General features: G+C 43.2%; 1 protein-coding gene across 1 annotated transcript in view; it reads left to right on the forward strand.

Annotated features, from left to right (window-relative positions):
* Positions 1 to 8,023: 8,023 nt before the first annotated feature.
* RTF1 (RTF1 homolog, Paf1/RNA polymerase II complex component) overlaps positions 8,024 to 20,631 on the forward strand; it is a 52,655-nt gene continuing 40,047 nt past the window's right edge. Inside the window, exons 1-2 of the mRNA XM_037161722.2 lie at positions 8,024 to 8,230; positions 20,151 to 20,261. Of these exons, the coding sequence (XP_037017617.2) occupies positions 8,024 to 8,230; positions 20,151 to 20,261 (318 nt within the window). The remainder of the gene's footprint in view (positions 8,231 to 20,150; positions 20,262 to 20,631) is intronic.

The raw sequence follows: 20,631 nt of genomic DNA on the forward strand, positions 1-20,631 counted from the left end.
TGCAAACGTGAGGAGAGAGAATCTACAGCTGCCTTGGTGTGAGTGGGGTGGAACACCAAGGAGTAAGGCAGAGCCGAGAACAGAAAGAACAGAAAGTTGGCTCCTTCTCATACCATTTGAGCTGCTGAATCAAGCTTTACCTAAAGCCAGAACTGCTCCTGGACTTTTCAGTCATAAGAGCCAGTAGATGCTTTTGTTTAAGCTGATGTAAGTTGAATTTTCTGCTACTTGCAGCCAAAAGCATCCTAACTGAAAGGGCTGTGAAGAAGAGAACATGATTATAGCAAAAGGAGACACATTTTTACTTTACTTTTCTTCTTTTAAGTCTCACCTGAGGATATGTTTATTGATTTTAGAGAGAGAGGAAGGAAGAGAGAAATGTTGATGTGCGAGAGAAACACTAATTGGTTGTCTCCCTGACAACCAATGCACGCCCTGACCAGAGACTGTGCCCCCAACCTGGGTGTGTGCCCAGACCAAGGACTGAACCTGCAACCTTTTTGGTGTACAGAACATTTCAGCTAACTGAGCCACCTGTCCAGGGCCATATTTTTACTTTCCAGACAAAAAAGATGTGTTAAAAAGAAGGAGCCAGTAGAAAAAGAGATTGAAGACCTGGAGAAGAAGAACAATAATCAACAGAGTAATGCTGCTGAGAAGTAGAAATAACAGAAGGTAGGACATAGTGGGAGCTTTAGACATTAGTAAATGCCCCGCAGTGTCCGGGTCAAAGTAGGCATTCGATAAACATTTAAGCACATAATGATTCAGAATCTTCTGAAAAACTACATGTTGACAACTTGTTTATGGAAGGCTGCACTCTTCTGCATTTTGAACCTACCCAGGGCATTCTCAGTGGGCCATCCCAACTCCAGCTTTTGGAACACTTCATTACCATGTGCATGGACTGCTTATTTCAGGGAACTTTGGGCACAGAAAAACGTCCCCGATCCCAAACCCCTTATATGCTTTTTGAACCTCTCTCTGTCTCCAGACTAGTTTTTCAAAATGAGACCCATACACTTGGGGAATTGCTATGGGTATCTGTTAAAAATACAGATTCCTCACCTACTGAATCAGACTGCATTTTAACAAGCCCCTAGGTGCTCCTCAGTAAAGCTCAAAAACTGTCACGCCCTGGTGTAAACAGGGATGGTGTCTTGTTCACCTTTGTTTTCCCAGCACCTGGTTCAGTGCCTGGCACAGGACAGGAGCTCGACTGAATGTCTGACACACGAACGCATAAATCAGGGGACCCTGTGCTGCTAAATAAACCCCAAGATAGGCTTTGTTTAATATCTAGCATTTTTAATTATTGTTCAAGTACAGTTTTCTGTCTTTTGCTCCCATCCCAGCCCCCCCCAGTGCTCCCCACCTCCCTCCCATTTCCACCCCCCTTAGTTGTTGTCCATGTGTCCTTTATACTAGTTTCTGTAAATCCTTCCCCTTTTTCCCCTGAAATTCCCTCCCCTCTCCCCTCTGGTCACTGTCCCCTTGTTCTCTACTTCAGTGTCTTTGTTTTTATTTTGCTTGCTTGTTTGTTTTGTTGTTTAGGTTCCTGTTAAAGGTGAAATCAAATGGTATTTGTCTTTCACCACCTGGCTTATTTCACTCAGTATAATGCTTTCCAGTTCCATCCATGCTGTTGCAAAGGGTAGGAGCTCCTCCAAGATAGGCTTTTGATAAAGAATTTAAATTGTGGGATTCACTTGTGTTAGTGTCTTGAAGTATGTTACAATCACTTGTGATATGTCTCAAGTAATGAGTAATTAATCACACTTAAATATGAAAGTTGGCAAATAATTAACTTATAAAATAAATTTGAAGATATGTTATCCCTATGGCAACATACCTTTCATTCCTTGGCATTCTGACATGCTTTCTTAAGTACTTTAATTTTTTAACACTTCTTTAATCCTTATCCAAGGATATATTTATTAATTTTAGAGATGAAAGGGGAGAAAGAGAAACATTGATCAGTTGCCTCCCATACACACTCCAGTGAGGGATTGAACCTGCTACCTAGGCATGTGCCCTGACCAGGGATGAACCCCTAATTTTTTTTGCCGTATGCGACAATTCTCCAACGAACTAAGCCATGCAGCCAGGGCTTGAGTCCTTTTTGATGAGAGGACACTTCAGAGTATGTGCATATAGATAGCATCTGTTATGTGTGCTTAGGTTATAAACCATGAAGCTAAAATGAGAGGCCTTACATACTCAAATTAGTTCTTGCTTCCAAGGAAGGAACAGTAAATACAAGGAAACCCATATTTCCCATTTATTTTTAAAGATATTTCATTTATTTATTTTTAGAGAGGGCAAGAGAAGGGGAGAGAGAGGGAGAGAAATACCAATGTGTGACTGCCTCTCACGGTCCCCCCACTGGGGACCCAGTCTGCAACCCAGACACGTGCCCTGGGTTGGGAATCTAGCCGGCACTCGATCCACTGAGCCACACCAGCCAGGGGTTTTATTTTCTGAGAGAGGTGAAGGGAGGGAAACATCAATGTGAGAGAAACATTGGTCAGCTGCCTCTCAAACGACCCTAACCAGGAGGAACCCACAACCTAGGCACGTGCCCTGACCAGGAATTCAACTGGTGACCTTTCCCTTTGTGGGATGACACTCCAACCAACTGAGCCACACCAGTCGGGGCTCCATGTTTCCCATTTAATACAAATTCAATCTGTACAACTTAGTCACAGAGCCCAGGCCTATGGCGAGAGGTTATTACCTTGTGGTTGCACACAGTGCTTCCTCAGACTCCCTTGGGCAGCGGCGGCCTGAGTTGCACCTGCTGGGAGAGGCTAACACTGCTGGGAGAGAGCACCTTACAGGCTGATACATGTTATATGATCATGCTTTTTGGGTGTGTTTGCATGTGTTCCCCACAAGGTCTGGAACAATGAACACCAAACTGGTCATAGGCATTATTCCTGTGGAATGAAATTGAGAGAGAAATGTAGTGAGGGATTTCTTTTTATGTATTTGGATTTTTTTCTTTTCTTTTTTTGGTGGTGGTGGTGGGGTGGGTGGTGTGTACCAGTACTTGGATTTCTTATCTACAATGGACATATATTAATCCTGCACTTTAAAAACTAAATTTAAAAGAGCTGGGAGAGATTAGAACATGCCCTACATTGTCCTAACTCTCCAAATTACACTTTACTCAGAGGAACAGAACCTAGGCACCTGTGTGGCCTTTACTGGTGTTCAAAAAGCATCTGTTGGATGAATACAGGAAGAGCATAGAGAAGACACCAAAAGCAACTTTGGCTTTAAGCTCTTCCTTCAACACAGCAGGAGTTTGCCTTCTTCCTCTCCTTTTAATTTCATCTTTTCCTTTTTTCCCTCTTTTACTGTTAAAAAAAAAAAAAAAGGAACAGCATTCCTGGCTGGTATGGGTCAGTGGATTGAGTGCCAGCCTGTGAACTGAAGGATTGCTGGTTCGATTCTCAGTCAAGGCACATGCCTGGGTTGTGGGCCGGGTCCCTGGTGGGGGGGCACATGGCAGGCAACCACACATTGATGTTTATCTCCTTCTTTTCCCCCGGCCTAAAATTAATTAATTTTTTAAAGAAACATTGTATAACAAAGGAGTATGACCATGCCACCTTCTAGTAATAGGAACCACAGAAGTACATGAGAATAGTGGATAGAAAAATATTACTCCATCCATACAATGGGCATTAGGGGTTGATTTTAGGCTGCAAGAGTCACCCAGTCCAAAACAGAGAAGAAAGAGGAAGGGCCATCCAAGAAAAGTATGGCATTATCCTGAGGAGGAACATAAACTTAGGCTCCAGCCTACTGCTTCTCCCTCCTCAAAGTCTGGCTGCTCAGTTCATTATTGAAAAAAGATCAAACTCTGGCAAACCAGTTCCCACTGACCAAAGGCAAAGGGACTGATTTATGAGATTGACCAACAATTTACTATGAGAAGGATGTTTGCCAAGTATATCTGTGTCAGCAAAGCTATACAGTCTCCTTCCAAGAGGAAAAGCCTCCTTGGATTAGGGACTGCTTGGAGAACAGGGCTTCAAAGGACGTGGACTTGGAGGCTGTGAAGTGCTGTTTTGTCTGAACTGTGGAAGCGGTGTATCATTCTCTCCCAGGCTCCCAGGAGATGTAGCCAGGGTGATGGACAGGGCATGCCAGCTGCCCAAGGCCCCTCTCCTGCAGGACTGCAGACCAACTAGAAAACTTCTCCTTTCCTGGTCCCCTCTTTGGTTACTGTGGTTCTGCCTCTGTGTCCTGTCTAGACCACCTTTACAGTCTTGTCCCTCTACCTGTTTTATACTAAAGTTATTTCCAGCAGGCCAGCTCCTGACTGCTTTGGATAAGCAGGCTATAGTTGCATGCCTACCAGACTAGCCAGAGGTGGTAGGTGACCGTAGTTAAGACCACCACTCTGGAATCACACTGGCTCCATTATTTACCAACTGAGTTACTTTAGGAACCTTACTGTGCTTCAGTTTCTAGATGGACAAAGAAATGTGTCATCTAGGAAGGAAGGGTCTGCTGGCCTAGCTGATCGCGTTTAGCTCTTAGATACTTCAGCCTCTGGCTAAGCTGCAAAGAGAGAGATCCCTTACCCAGGGTCACAGCTTTCCCAGAAGGCCTCCACCAAATGACTGAATGAGGCAGGGCTATAAAGGTCTAGCCACTTCAGCCCAGTGTGGGACAACTCAGACCATCTATTTTAGTGCAGTCAGGCACACACTGCAGTTCAGCTTCTCCCACTTTCCCTCCCTTCCACAGCTGTCGATTCCAGGGACACCCCCTGATAAACATCCTGAACACTAAACTCCATCTCAGAGTCTGCTTCTTGGATAACCCAATCTGCAACAGCAGGTGCTAAGAGTAGTCCAAGAAAGAAGGCAATAAAATACTGTTTAGAAACTGAGTTACCACACAGCTGGCAATGAAGATCTGGTGGTACAACTGTTAAATAGTTCATCACTGGTAAATAGTGATAGTATGTTGGTAGAAGGGAATGTGCCAGCTGGTTGGGGTGTATAAAGGCATTTGAAAAATATTGGAGGGGGGCACGGTAACTATAATATGGAATTGGGTTGCTATTACTGAAAATCAAGTGTGGACACCAGAGGGCTTCCTTAATAGCATATGAAGAGGACTTCAATAGGGTGGGCAGGGAAAGCTGAGGCCCAGGATAATCATCAAAGCAGTCTGAACTTCAGTAAGGTTATCCTCCCAAAGGATAGGTTGGCTAAGGCAGGTTGGCTAAGCCAAGGCCAAGGCCTAGGCCCTAGTAATTGGACCATGACATTTGGGATGGGGCTAATTGATGCCACTGAAGATCTTAATTCTCAGAGTCTCCTGAATCCCCTTAACTTGAAGAAATGGCTCACCATCCAGCAAACCTATCTGGTTATTAGACTGTGAAGAGGCCTGTACCCTGTAAGACCATATAGGCGCCCTCCTCAATATCTGCCCTTATTTCCCTCCTGGACACTAGGCCAATAACTAGGGTTAAAATACCACATAACCCAGTGGGGGGACATATTGGACCTGATGAGGGAGGAAAGGGACTATACCCTAAAGGAGCTACAAGAACTAGTTAAGAATGTAATGGCAAAAGCTGGGAGAGCAGCAAGACAATGGATTCTGAGGATGCTTGATCAAGGGGACTAGAATGTAAAATTGGATTAGGGAAAGTTTATTGATTTGGAAGCACTCTCCAGAGATACAGAACTTATCACTCTGCCAAGGACCCCAGGAAGTGATCCAAATTTATTACTACAATGGTTCTGAGAAGCATGGAAAATTCTACAACCCACATGCCAGGACTGCAAAAACATAAGGTGTAGTAGGGGATTGAAAAGCTGGGAAGTAAGCACAAACAACAAAATGGATGTACTATATGAGGCCGGAAATTTCACCAAATGATTATGTTCCATGGGAAGTTGGAGAGGATACTCCATTTACCAAGGCCGTAAGGAATGTGACGGTAAGAGGTACACCAGCATCACTAGAAGTTCAGCAGAGAGGCTGTTACAAAACTTGGCTAACAGCAGTGGGGTGATAGGATCTTGAAACAAGAGGCTGTTAGCCAGGTGGCAGCACTTAACTGCCTTAAGCTAGGTAGATGCAATTATTATGAGTAGAAAGGTCAGAGTATACCCGAGAAGGCCTGATCCCCGGAGAATTATGGAAATACCTAACAGAACACAGCATCCCCAAGGGCAAAATACATGGGCAACCAAAAAGAGTTCTCAACTTTCAATCAGAAGAAAACAATGTTGGGTGGCCAGGGGGCTGAGGGCAGTTCTTGTCCCACTTTCAGATCTGAGCCAGTTTTTAGACCCTCAGCCCAATAAGAGATGGCTGGGTCACCGAAAGGAAGACCCTACCTTGCAGAAGGGCACCAGGCTCCAATGTGGCTAGAAATGGGGGAGTTGGCCTGGTCATTCTGGATCATCTTGGCCATAGCCTCAGTTCTAAGGATGTCCTGGGGGAGAGAAGTCTAGGGTTTGTATCTTAGAAAAACTCCTTTGGAGTAAAGCAGTAGTCGGGCATTGGTTTTCTGTACCTGAATCCTAAACACCTTTTCAAGCTAACTGGCAGCAAACTAGACATCTACGTATGTGTCTGGTTCCAGAAATGTTTCTGTGATATACTTTATTACTTATTTTACATTACATTATTTTCTTTGACTTATTTTAAGTCATGCACCTTTGTGATATGTGTTATAAACCTGCTGGAAAATACAAAATTTAGACAGAAAAAGAGGACCAGAGACCAAGGATGCATCAGCCTGCCTCTGCCCAATAATGCTCTGGGACGTCTGGGATCTAACTCCCAGATTCACTACCAGAATAATGAGTTAATGGATTCCAAAAAGTTTTGGGAACAGTTTCAAGTTGTTATTTCTTATTCTCCTAACCCTATATAACAAATCCCACAAAGAAATCACTTCTGGAGCTGCCCTTTTTATTGGCTGGCCACAAACTCAAGAGGCATAAAACTGACCTTATTTTCCACATACATACGTCAGTTTCCCAAACCTCCTCCCACAGAGGTTGCTTATCTCGAGGAAGGGCCCACTTACCACCAGCTTCCTATGCCAGAATCTGAACATCGTTATGTCTGGGACCTCACCTTATCTACCCCTCTCCCCCACTAATCTCCAAGTCGAGCTAATTTTACCTTCCAAATATCCGTTCATTTCCGAAGGCTTCTTCCTTCATTCAGGAAACCATCCCTTGCTAAAATGATACCAATAGCCTAAATGGTCTCCCTGCCCTAAGTCTCCCTCTCTTTGAATGCATTCACCACACTGCAGTCAGGGTAATCTTTTAAAAACACAAGTCTAATAACGTCATTCTTCAGTTTCAAATCTTTCAATACTTTCTCATATAGCTTATTAGCCTCTGAATGATGTGGCCGCTGGGTCCTTTCGCATCCGTATCCCCCACTCCATAGCGTCTGGTCAGCCATAATAAACTTGCAGTTCCCTGAACTCAACTTTTTCTATTATCGTGGCTTTTGCCCACGTGGTTCTCTATGCTCAGAACACCCTTCCCTCTACTTTTTGGGGGGAAAGGGTGACTAAGATGCATCCTTCAGGTCCCAGCTCAGTTGCCACTTGCTCAGCTGAACCTGGAACCTACTTAGGTAGGAAAGCTTCATTCCCCCAACGGGTGCCCCGGCGCGGTCCAAGTGACTTGTGTCTTCCAGGAGGGCAGCTCCTGACGTCGCCCTCGACACTTCAACAGCGTAGGACAGTTGAAAGGCTCCTTAGAGAGGACCCAGATGCTTGCAGCTCCAGTCCACGACAGGTAGGCAGGACATGGAGCTTTGGTCCTGCGCCGTAAACACAGCCAAGGTGTCCAGGGGCACGCGCAGGGAAAGGGAAAGTGACCCACTGCCGGGAACCTAGCGTGATGCTGCGCCCGCCTCCCACGGTACGTCGGGAGCAGGGTAGGGCGGGGCGCCGAGCGCCGGCGAACGGCGTGCTCCGAGCGGGGGGCGGGGCCAGGGGCGGAGCGGAGCGCGCATGCGCGGTCGCCTTTGTGTGGGTCGAGCGGCGGCGGCGGCGGCGGCGGCGGCAGTGACCGTGGCGGTCCCACTGGCAGGCGGGCTAGCGGGAAGTCCGGGTGGCGTCCGGCGTGGGAGCCGGGGGACCACCATGGTAAAGAAGCGGAAAGGCCGCGTGGTGATCGACTCGGACACGGACAGCGTCAGCGATGAAAACCTGGATCAGGTGAGGGCAGGCCGCGGAGGCGCGGGCTGGCGGAGCGGGAGGGCTCAGTCCGGGCCACGGGAGCCGGGAGCCGGTCGGGCCCTGGGCCTCCGGTCTCCAGCGCCCGGCCCGCCCCATGTCCTGACTGCCGCTGCCTCCTCCTTCCTGCTCTCCCCGCAGCTCCTGGGGCCCTCGGAGTATGACCGGGGCCTGGAGACGGAGCCCCGAGGACTTGGCGCCTTGGGCGGGGAGGCGGGGCAGGGACCAGGCTGGTGGGCCTCGGACTCGGGGGACCAGAAGGGTCCGTGATCTGTTGGGGCCAGATCGGGGCCGCGGACTGCAGGCCAGGCGATCCGGGCCAGGAGAGATAGGAAGTATCGCCCGCCAACCCGAGAGCTTGGGAGGTTTTGGAGGAGGTGCAAGGGGTAAGCGTGGGGCTTGAGGGTGGGGGTGGCTAAGAAGGTGCGGGCTCTGGGAGATGAAGTTTTTCAGTCTAGGGGTGTGGACGGAAAGGAGGGACAATCCTAAATGTCCGAGAGAACCTCTGCCGTGTTGGACTTAGGTGCGCGCACGAATCTATTTGGTTGAGAAGGGTCCCTGATGAGATGTCAGATTGAAGAAAACTCTTAGGATGAGGAAAGAGGGCAGAAGTGAAGAAATGTAGGGCTGCATGGAGGGGCTATGACCGAGGCCTCTTGGCCGTTTTCATGCAGCATCCCAGAATTCTTTCTTACTTGAAGATTGTGCAGGAACTGTTGAAAGTAACTTTTGGTCTTATGTCTTGGGGTTGCTTGAACTATTTATTTACTCTAGAAAATACTGTACGGAGAAAGCTGTCCTTTGTAGCAATGCTATAGTGATACCAGAAAATTCAAAGAGAGTTTCCCCCCAGATGCTTGCAGCTCCAGTCCGTTTTGTGAACAAACGATATAAAGACAATGCAAGAAGTTGTAGCTTTATAAGTTAAGTAGGGAAAAGTACTGAACCTGGAATCTGAAAACTCGTGTTCTAGGCTGGGCTACGCTGTTTTCTAGCCATGTATCTTTGGTCATAACTGTAAAATCTAGATATAACTTTAGCCTTGTATATCTGATTGGGCTATTGTTAGTATCAAGTATTTGTAAGAATGTTGGTACAAGCACTTGCAAAAGCTTTTGTACAAATGGTTTTGTGCAAGTCCTTCGTATTAGGCCTGAGGTCTCAGAACAAAATTATTAGGGCCTGAAATGGGAGGACTTATAAAGGGGGAGCTGGAGATTATTGAAGAAAAGAGGGCTATTTTGAAAATGGTGGAATGGGAGTGAGGAAGTAATGGGGCCTATGGAGAGCTATCAGAGTGTTTTGGGATAGGATTCTAAAGGTAAGTTGAAAGTGTTCTCACTAAAAGGCTCCTGACATTTACAAAAATATACATTCTTGACTCTAAAAGTTTTAATAATTTTAGACTAACACTTAGGAGACATTAGAACCCTTTTTTATTTTTTTTACTATTATCCCACCTAGAATGTAGATATATCCACAATAACATCAGCTACCATTTGCATAGTGCCTAGAGTGAACTAGTCACCTTAATTTTTGACACTGTTTTATTTACAGTGTCAAGTTTTCAAATTATGGTGAAGTTGGTATCATTTTCTCCTTTTACATATGAGGAAAATGGAGATGGAAGAAGTAACTTATTGAGATTTATACAACTTGTAAGTGGTAGAGTTGGAATTTAAACCCCAATCTGCAGGACAACAAGACATACACTTTTTCTACTATACTGACTTAACCTGTTAGTCTTTTTAGTTTTTATATTGCAAAATGAGAATGTTTCAAGGCCATTTTCATTTAGCTACAATGTGTGTTTCTAAAGTATATTGAATAGTTTAGACAGGGGCTTCCTTGGGAAAGCACTCTCAAGAAATCTGTTCAGATGACGAATGAACTGAGCAAATTATTCTGTCCTTAGTGATTTTCCACAGAATCTGACAAATGAAATGAGTTGAGAGCTTCCTTTTGTGGTAGACAGATCCACACAGAACTTTTCTGAACTAGGAATTGGAGAGGATTGCAATTTTAAACCCAACTATCCATTTATAAAAAGAAATTAGCATGAGATGTGTAAGTAATACCTAATACATTTTAACAGCAATTTCTACTTCCTTCTCTTGAACCATTCACTGGTATTCTTTTATCAGATAGGAACCAGATCAGAATTCCCTTTCCCTGCACATCCTAACAGAGGCACCAGTGCCTTCCGTCTGTCTGTTCAGCACTGTGCCGGGCTGTCAAGAGTCAGAGAAAGATCTCTACTCTCCAGAAGTTTCACCAGACACTCTTAGAAGAAGTTCAAAGTCAGCCTGCTGCAGGGTTCTTTAAGGATCCTCAGAGCAAAACTTAATTTATTCTGGGCCTCTCCTAACCAAGATGCCTTGGGCTGCTCCATTTAGTTCTAGGTCTTCGTTGGGGTTATAACATCGTATTTGCTGCCTCATGTATTGTCCTTGTGGAAAAGAACAAACCATGACAAATCTCTGAGTGTCTAGTGTGATAGTGGAGCACATTTAGTAAGGAGGTCCTTTGTCCTTGGGTTTTCCAGATGGCAATCTAAGCCTTCCATGTCAGAAATACTATCTTCAACTTAGTTGTTACCAAAGGTGAGGCAGGTGAGCCATCTGTGCTATTTTTTTCTGGTAGTAGGAGGACCACCTGTGTCCAAAGCAACCTGGTTTGCTTATTCAAAATATGCTTTGCAGGGACTCCCATTCCAGACCTACTAAATCAGACCCTTAGGGGCTAGAGCTTGGGACTCTGCATTTTTACCAGGTACAGCCCAGGTACTTATGTTAATGATTTAGATCACTGTCTGTGTGTAAGTTAATCTTTTTAGTAAGACACTCTTAAGTAGTTTGGGAGAGAAATAACTTCCTGTCTTGTCAGAGTGCGTACAGATATAACTGAAGAAACTTAACAGAGATGTTTAAGGTGGCAGAGCTGCTGGTTCTTGTATATCTGTTAGGCTATTTGAATTGTGGGGATCCTTTTTATTGAGGCCTCTTTCTTTTTGCCATTCTGCTCGATGGTAAGAAATATGTAGTAACTGAATCGAAGTTGTTTAAATTTGTATTAACTCTCCGAGCTTTTTAAAACTCAAAACTTAGAGAATTTGAAGGATTTCTTTGTATTTTTAAAAATTTTTATTTATTCATCTTTTTGAGGGAAAGGGAAGGAGAGAAGTATCAGTGTATGGTTGCCTCTCATGAGTCCCTTGCTGGGAACTGGCCTGTAACCCATGCATGTGCCCTGACTGGGAATTGAACCACAAGCCTTTGGTTCACAGGCTGGAACCTAATCCACTGAGCTACACCAGCCAGGGCTGAAGGATTTCTTTTTAACATGTTACTTGATAGCAACCTTGCTTTTTATGTTGGCCACATTCTTTTTTCAACATTTAAAAATTGCAAATCATGAAGATACTTGCCTTTGGTACCTCTGGGAAAAAGAAAACACAACAGAATTTGAGGCATATCTAGGCTTTTTACCCCATCATTTGCTTCCATGGAGATAATTGTAGTGTGTGTGTATGTATGTATGTGTGTGTGTGTCATTTCTCGTGGAATAATATTTATGCAGTGGGTCCTAGAAAATGAAAAGTGTCCAAGGTAATAAAGGAATTAGAGTTCTCTATTCAGATCAATACAGCATCTATAAAAACTTTGCCCTTTCAAGACAAAAAAATGAGCTACATGCATATTAACATGCTTTATTTCATAATTTCCTTTCTTATTTAAAATAGTGATAAAATTGCCACATCCTTTTTCTCTCCTTTCACTCTATTTAAAGTAATAATAATTAAATTTGTCTTTGAGAGAATAGGTACCCTAAAGTATTTTCTAGGAATTATTTTTAGACAATGTATACAAAAAATATCAATGTTACAAAGTATTCTTTCATAAACCTCTGTTAAAGTTGAGAAGGTTAAAAGCTGCGCTTCTTACTAATACAGTCTTTTTTAAAACTAGAACACAGTTTAATTTTTTTATTATTACTGATTTGAGAGAGAGAGGGAGGGAGACATCGATTTGTTGTTCCACTCATTTGTGCATTCCTTGGTTGATTCTTGCATGTGCCCTGGCCGGGATCTAACCCATAACCTTGGCTTATCTGGGTGACATTCTGACCAACTGAGCTCCTGGCCAGGGCTATGGAGCAGAGTTTAAGTCTAAGATGAACTTGTGAGAAGTGTCTGTGTTGACTTGTGAAGTGTTTAATTTGTGTCATAATTTTGCATGTAACTCATTTCTTAATTCTACTATACTTTCTTAGAAATAATACTGGGAGGGTTGAGTCCCATGGCAGCTTTAATAGAGAGGCTTTTAGGAAATACTCAAAACCCAACTTTTGACACCGGTTCTGTCAGTGTACTTATTGCTCCCTTCCTATATTATAAGTTCCCTAACAACAGAGGTTATTTTTCAATAAAAGTGTTGGACAGTGCTACGTACTAGGGCTGTTGGGTGAACAAAATGGAAGCAGTTTCTGTCTTCAGGGAGCTTACATGAGAGAGAGAAAAGGAGGGAAGTCGGAGCAGGGTGGGAGGGAGGGCAGGGGCAGCCTTGCTCAGAGTCATTTCACTCTAGACTGTGTATGAAGGAAGAATCCTATACTAGCCTGGTGGGAGTAACATTTGAACCGAGCCTGGGAATATGTGTTAGGAAAAGGAGATTAGGAGACTCAGGAGTGCAGGAAGTGCTGACTGTTCATGGTTGAGGGACTGGCACATACAAAAGCATTAAAGGCAGGAAGGTTGTAGCGCTGTCATGAAACTGAAAGAAGCGCAGTTACTGAAATTGGAGCTAGAGAGGTACAAACGAATCTGCAGAAACAGTCTGTTTGGACCTTCTGAGGGTGGAAAACCTAGTATTGGATCGCAACCAGCATTAAGAATAGAAATGAAGTTGAAGCAAACAGAAAACATTAAGTGTGTCAGACCTAGTAATAATATTATTTTGTGAAACTTGTGTTTTATGTATATACATGTACGTGTATGTATACTGGGTTATAAGGTATAATTTTATCTTATGGTGTGCTGGGGTTAAAAAGTGTAAAGCCACTGGCAGTGTTGGGAATGTTAAGGACTTTGGATTTTATTCTGAGGGTAATGAGAGACCTTTGAAGGGTTTTCAAACTGGAAGAGATGTTAAGGTTTGCCTTTTAAAAAGTTTGCCCAGGGCCCTGGCTGGTGTGGTTCAGTGGACTGAGCTGGCCTGCGAACCAAATAGTCACTGGTTTGATTCCCTGTGAGGGCACATGCCTGAGTTTTGGGCCAGATCACCAGTAGGGGGGTGTGCGAGAGGCAACTGTACATCTCGCTCTCATTCTCCCTCCCTTCACCTAACCTCATAAACAAACAAACAAACAAACAAACAAACCCACCTTAAGGGGGGAAAAAAAAGGTTGCCCAGGCTGCTGTGTAGATAGTCATCTTGAGAGAGAGCACCAGTTGGGTAGCAGATAGAGTCCAGGTGGAAGAAGCTTCACTAGAATGGAAACTTCAGGAGGGTGAGGCTATTTGTTCACTGTAGTATCCCTGCACCTAGAACAATGCCTGGCTTGCAGCAGGCACCCTGTCAATGTTTGTTGAGTACCTGACTTGGACTGGTATGGTAGTTAGAGAGAGAACAGAAAGTAGATGTGATTGGACATAATATTCAGGATAGAACTGAGAGGACTTGACTGACTGGATGTTGGGGTGAGGATAGGAGGCTCTGGTTGGAGACAGGGAACTCTGGGGGAAGATCAGGTTTAAAGGTTAAGATCATGAGTCATTCTTAACATTCGTAGAGTTTAAAGTTGACTATGAGATATCTAGGTGGAGGCATCAAGTAGGTAGTCGAAAATAATGCCTGACTGACAAAAGGTAGGACTTAATAAGCCTTTGTTGAATAAGCACATGCTACTTAGCAAATGCTACTTACCAAGTTTTCTAACCTGGTTAGAGTAGGATCGCTGTTAGAGCTAAGCTAAGGGACATTGTCAGTTTGGGGTTCTTAGTGTAGCCCCTCTGCTATAATAATGATATCCCTTTAAGGGGTAAAAATGTACTTAGTTAGAAGGTACATTAGGAGAGGGAGCTAAGTAAAAACAAGTAATAGTAGTGGAATTTTTAAAAACTTTTATGGCCCTGACTGGTGTGGCTCAGTAGGTTAGGCATCATTCTGCAAACCGAAAGCTCACCAGTTCAGTTCCTGGTCAGAGCACATGTCTGGGTTTCGAACCAGCTCCCCAGCAGGGGGTGAGGGAGCGGCAACTAATGAATGTTTCTCTCTCACATCAATGTTTCTCTTCCTCTCTTCCTTCTCTCTAAAAAATAAATTTTAAAAAAATTTAAACTTATTTTGAATGGGTCGAAAACTGATTTTATTTTATAAATTCCGTAAAATTGTGGGCATTTATATAACTCAGTATTTTATCTACAATTATAAATACTTTGCTGGAAATTTGAAGGGAAAGTTCCCACATTTTGTGCCAATTGTGTGAAATGTAAAGGATTGGTATACTGCTACTTGGGAATTATTACTTCAGGGGGTTTGGTTCTTTGTTCATTGTTTTGATTTTTTCTTTTGTTATTTTTTAATTATAAAAATAGTACATTCTGTTGAGAAAGTTCCAACAAAACAGAAATACCCGTGTCACAAAACCATACTGACAGGACGGTTCTGTTCCTTACTCCTGAAAAGTAACCAGTGTCCACTCTTGGAATCATGTTCCTCCTCTTAACATTTCAGATTTAAACCTCTGTGAATTACCGCTGTTCCCTCCGTGTCTCTTAGGCCTTCCCACTTTTCTCTGGTCTGTGGTTACTCACCTTGTCCGGGTCACCGTCTCCTCTGATGACACTGGTGTGGGTTCCTTCTGACTCCTCTCTGCACTTCCACCCTGGCCCCTCTAGGCGGCTCCAGCAGTCAGGAGTGCTTTTTTTCCTCCATTGATTCTAGAGAGGGGAGAAGGGAGGGAGAAAGAGGGGGATAGAAACATTGACTGGTCACCTCTTCTACCCGCCTGACTTGGGACCAAACCTGCGACCCAGGCATGTGCCCTCCCCGGGAGACTTTTTGGTCTAGAGGGTGACACCCAACCAACTGAGCCACGATGGCCAGGGCCAGAGTGCTCTTTGAAAAGGGGATGGTTACTCCCCTGCCTAAAACCATTTGTTGGGGGGGGGGGGGAGATGAAAACACTCAGTGGCTCCCTACCACCTTTGAATAAAAGCCAGGTTCCTGGTCCTGTTTTATGAACCACAGAGTGATCTGGCTTCTTCTTGCCTCCAATCTGCCTCATTCTGCTCCCCCTTGCCTGCTAAAGTCCATTCACATTGGTTCTCTTTCTGTTATTTGACTAAATCAAGCTGTTGTCAGCTTGTCAGCGTTAGGGCCGTAACTGTTCTGTTTGGAGACTTCTGTCCAAAATACTGCTCCCTCTTCCCTCTCCCAAAGTTTCTAGCTTCAGCCTAAATGCCCCCTGCCCCAGAGAAGCCTCCCCTGATCCCCTGTCACAGATGGGTTTCCCATTCACTTGATTCACTTGATTCACTTCCTTCTTAACACTTTCACTAGATATAGTGAATTTCTTTTGTATAAGAGAGAAATATCAATGTGTGGCTGCCTCTCACACACCCTGTACTGGGGACCTAGCCTGCAACCCAGGCATGTGCCCTGACTGGGAATAAAAACAGCTACCCTTTGGTTTGCAGCCCGCACTCAATCCACTGAGCTATACCAGCCTGGGCTAATTAATTTTTTTAAAATCCTTACCCAAGGACATTTCTTCATTGCTTTGAGAGAGACAGACAGACATCAGTGTGAGAGAAACATTGATTGGTTGCCTTCTCATACACACCCTGACCAGGAATCAAACCTGCATCCTGGTTTTGGTCATCCTAGCTGGTAGTAATTACTTTATTCGTTATATTTGTGGAATGAATAAGTCAAAAAGAGCCGAGCATGCTCATTGGCTATAAAAACCTCAGCTTTGTCCATATGGACTTTTATTCCATATGTCTAGGGTGTGGAATATGTATCCCATTTACATGTGATTATGGGACTTTTGATTAAAGGGATGAGTTTGTTTTTTGTGGTTTTTTTTTAGTAAGTGAGAGGGAGCAAAGTTGCTGTAAGTTGATTCTGACATGACATCACAGAAAGCATACTATTCGTGAATGACAGGTGGGGGAATTAAATCTTAAGGTTTGAGTCTTCACAAATTGGTGGATTAGAAACCTAATCTTAACCAGGATAATGCTGTTTTAATAAATATTACCTTAGTTCAGTTAGACTTGCTTTATTATAGGGTCTCAGTTAACAGCTATATAACTGTTTAACAGCTATATTTAACATTAAACTAACATTAGCTAATTTAATGTTAAATATAGCTTTTAAGCAATGTTAATTAAACTGCTCTAGAAGTCATACGTGGCATCCTACACAGCTATACCAGCAGTATGTTGGGCTTTGGCGTTACTTTAGGCAGGTCTTTAGTTCAGCTTAAATTCGATACACTGTGCTGGCACTTCACACTGCCATTCCCCTAGAGGAATGCTGAGATCGAGGATCGAGGAGGATGGTTTTCACCGGGTGAGGTGAAATAGAGGGATGGTGGTGAGGGAGAGCCAATGGACACAGAAATGTCAGCACGAAGCAGGTGGGAAGATGAGACCTGTGGAGGGACCCAGCCCCTGCACGTGAATCAGTTTGAGATGGCTTTGCTGAGCGCAGGCGTTAGATAAATCAGCCCCTGCAGGTAGAAGATGTGATGGTCTGTTCACGTTCACGTTGTTGGAAAGAACTTTCCATTGCACGTTGATCCGTTCAGCTTAGTTATGAGCCCTCAATAGAATATAAAAGACCCAACTGTAAAGAGTAGCTTTGCCCTAAGTTCCCCCAGTAACTTCCTATACAATTCTCAACTTACAGGTATTTTTCACAGTATTTAGAAGGTGTTTGTGGTCTCCATAGTATTGTGAATATGGTATTTAAGGTCATGTAGGAGGAGGGACTGTACCCATGAGATGCATTTGTTTGTTGATGAAGAAGAGCCATTTGTTAGGTTTTTAGTACAGAGTGGAACCTCTTTAACAGAAAGGCAGTACTAACAATGCTTTGATACAGTAACTTTTAATGGATGTCTACTGCATGTAATAGTTAATTGTTTCAAAGAAGAATTTGATTGATAGCATATCCAAATCCCTGTTATAATGATTGGGTATCAACTCATTATATAGAATTCTGGTGTATTTGTGAACCTCAAAGGAAAGAGATTAATTACCAGAAGGCTTTTTAAAGCTTATAAATTTCCATTAAGGTAATACAGGAAAAAAGATAATAGTTAAGACCATGCACAAATTACTGTATAACCCAATGATCCCACTCATAGATAATTACCAAAGTAAAATGAAAACTTAGTGTTTATACAAAAACTTGTATCAACATAAAATTGCCCTAAAGTGGGAACAGCCCAAATGTTTTTCAGCTGTTAAGTGGATAAACAAAGTATCCATTTCATAGACTACTACCTAGGAATAAAAAGGAGTAAATTACTGAAACTTGCTGCAAGATGAATGAATCTCAAATGCATTATGCTAAGAAGCCAGACTCAAAAGGCTGCATATTATATTATGTCATTTATATGATACTCTACGATAAGCAGCTCTGTAGGGACAAATAGGGCTGTGGTTGCCAGGGGCTGGGGGAAGGGTATGAAGAGCGCTGACTTTCAGAAAGACTGAGAATAGGAACATTCACTTGTTCATACCGAAACAGTAACTCCTATTGACCAAATACAAATTACAGCAACATTTGGGGTGGTGATGGTACTATCATATATCTTAATTGTGGGGGTGGTTCACCTGTTTGTCAAACCCATAGAACTGTACATCAGAAAGGATAAAATGTACTGTACGTCAGTTGCACCTCAAGTTTTGAAGATGCCATGAACACAGATATTGCTGTAACCTGCTGTCTGTTAATAGGAGTTAACTGTTTTGGTATGAAAAAGTAGTGTTGTCTTAAGCCTTTTCAGGAGGTTGGTGTGCTAGCTCCCTCTAATGAAATGAGAAGAGTAACATTTCATGACTGCTTATGAAAGAGAGTGCGCCAGCTGTTAATCTGAGAAGGTCATTTTCTCATTCTGGCCAAGGAAGATATGCTCCTAAAATAGAAAGAAACTGGAAGGAGAAAACAGATACTTTTTAGTAGTCTATTATTTTAAAATCTGTCTTGGCACTTGACCCATTGTTGTATAGCACCATCATCTCAAGGAATGATACTACTTGTAATTATCAGTTGTATTTTTCTCTTTTTGGCAGAAGGGGAAAAATGTTTTAGACTAGTAAAAGTGCCTGAATTAGGAACTAGGATTCTGTATGGTTTGAATCCCAGCTCTATCATGTACTAGCTGTGTTACCTTGGGTAAGTTACTTAACCTCTCCTGTTCTTTAGTTTCTTTATTTTTAAATGCGATGGTTACATTTAAATGAACAAATAGGTAAATAAATAAATAGTTGGCAAGAAAAAAATTAGAGCACCCAATAACCAACTGGCTGCATATCCTTGCTTTGCTCTGGGAAGTAGTGCATGGGGTCTGCATCAAGCCACTTTGCAGCAGTCATGTTCCTCCATCCTCTACACTTGTGAGTGTACAACATAGACAGTTAGTATGTGAATTCCGTCCTCATCAGACTATATGAGGAACACAGCCCCATCGAGACACTGAGGAAACATAAAAGGGTCCATTTTAGCCAGTTTCTAAGTGACAGAGCCCACCCTCAATCCTTAAAAAAAAAAAAAAAAGAAAGAAAAGAAAAAAATTGGGATTATAATGATAGTTACCTTAAGGTTGTTGTGCAGGTTAAATGTTAGATGCTTAGAAAAGTACCCGGCATCTAGTAAGGACAGTATAATCGTGGGCTGGTATTGACACATTAGCAGAGAGCAGGAATCAGAGCAAGGGTCCTTTTGTTGCACTTTTAAGTGACTGGGCTGAGTTGGAAGGGAGTAGCAGGACGGGGGAGCCCTGTGAGAGAGCAGATCCTGGTTGTAACCATAATTTAATGCCATTAATTGCCCCGATGAATTATTAAATCAGCTGGACAAAGCAGAAGTACTAAATGGGGATGTTGGGATTGTCAAATTAGGATTCTTTTTTAAAGTTTTTATTTATTGATTTTAGAGAGAGGAAAGTGGAAGGAAAGATAGACAGAAACATCAATTTGCTGTTTCACTTATTTATGCATTCATTGGTTGATTCTTGTATGTGCTGTGACTGGGAATTGAACCCACCACCTTAGCATGTTGAACGGCGCTCTAACTAACTGAGCCACGTGGCCAGGGCTAATTAGGATTCTGATGTAGCGGTCAGCACATTTGCTGCCTGTTGTCAGACCCTGGATTAACCACTGGAAATAGACCTTTTTTTTTTCCTGACTTAAGCATCCAAAATAAAACATATAGTTTGTTAGTTTATTTAAGTCAGTCTCACAAATGTCAGTTTTACTATGAATTACAGGAAGAGAATGCTCAGAGAATTGGTTAGCTATACCAGCAAGAACAGTGAGCAAATTACCTTTGTATACATGGTTCTTTCACATATATTCCTGAGAATCAGTGCTTCTGTAGATTATAGAGAAAATGGTGACAATTTGGAAGTAGCCTCCAGGTCACTTTTATATTCACTTTTCCATTTCAGACATATATTTGCCATTAAAAGGGAGGGGACAATTTTGAAAACATTCCTTTTAGCACTTAGGATCATTGGTAGTTGGTCCATTCATGTGATAAAAATCCCCTTCAATTGAAAGCGCAAAGAAATAGAAGAGATCTAGGGAGGGTGAGCATTTTATTATTCCTGGATATTTCTTTTCTGTTGAGTAAAACTCATGTGATTACTTCCGCCCTATTAGGAGCTCTTGTCCCTGGCAAAGCGGAAACGCAGTGACTCTGAGGAGAAGGAGCCCCCTGTGACTCAGCCCGCAGCCTCCTCGGACTCGGAGACGTCGGACAGCGATGACGAGGTGGGTGTGCGTGAGCCCGGCCGCTGGGCTGACGGGGGTCGGAGGGGCCCTGTGCTGGTGACTGCTGATGGCCTTCCTTAAACTGAGACCCACAACCCAAGATCTGCAAGAACTGCTTAGGGAAAGAAAACTGAAAGGAAAACTCTTGAATTGTCCTGTTCCCTCTACTGCCCTCTTCAGGGCATTTGTGGACAGTGTTTAGTCTTTTGTTCTCAGTCCTACTGCAGAAGAAGGGGCACAACTTGTTAATCATCATCTCTTTTTTTATTCTTCATTGTTTTAATCCCATTTTTGTGTTAGAAAAGAAATTCTATCAAGAACGTCATATTTTAGTAGGAAATACTTTAGCCAGACAAGAAACTTTCTTACA

Source organism: Artibeus jamaicensis, unplaced genomic scaffold, assembly GCF_021234435.1.
Source record: "Artibeus jamaicensis isolate MK-2021 breed Jamaican fruit bat unplaced genomic scaffold, CSHL_Jam_final contig_1132, whole genome shotgun sequence".
NCBI lineage: Eukaryota > Metazoa > Chordata > Mammalia > Chiroptera > Phyllostomidae > Artibeus > Artibeus jamaicensis.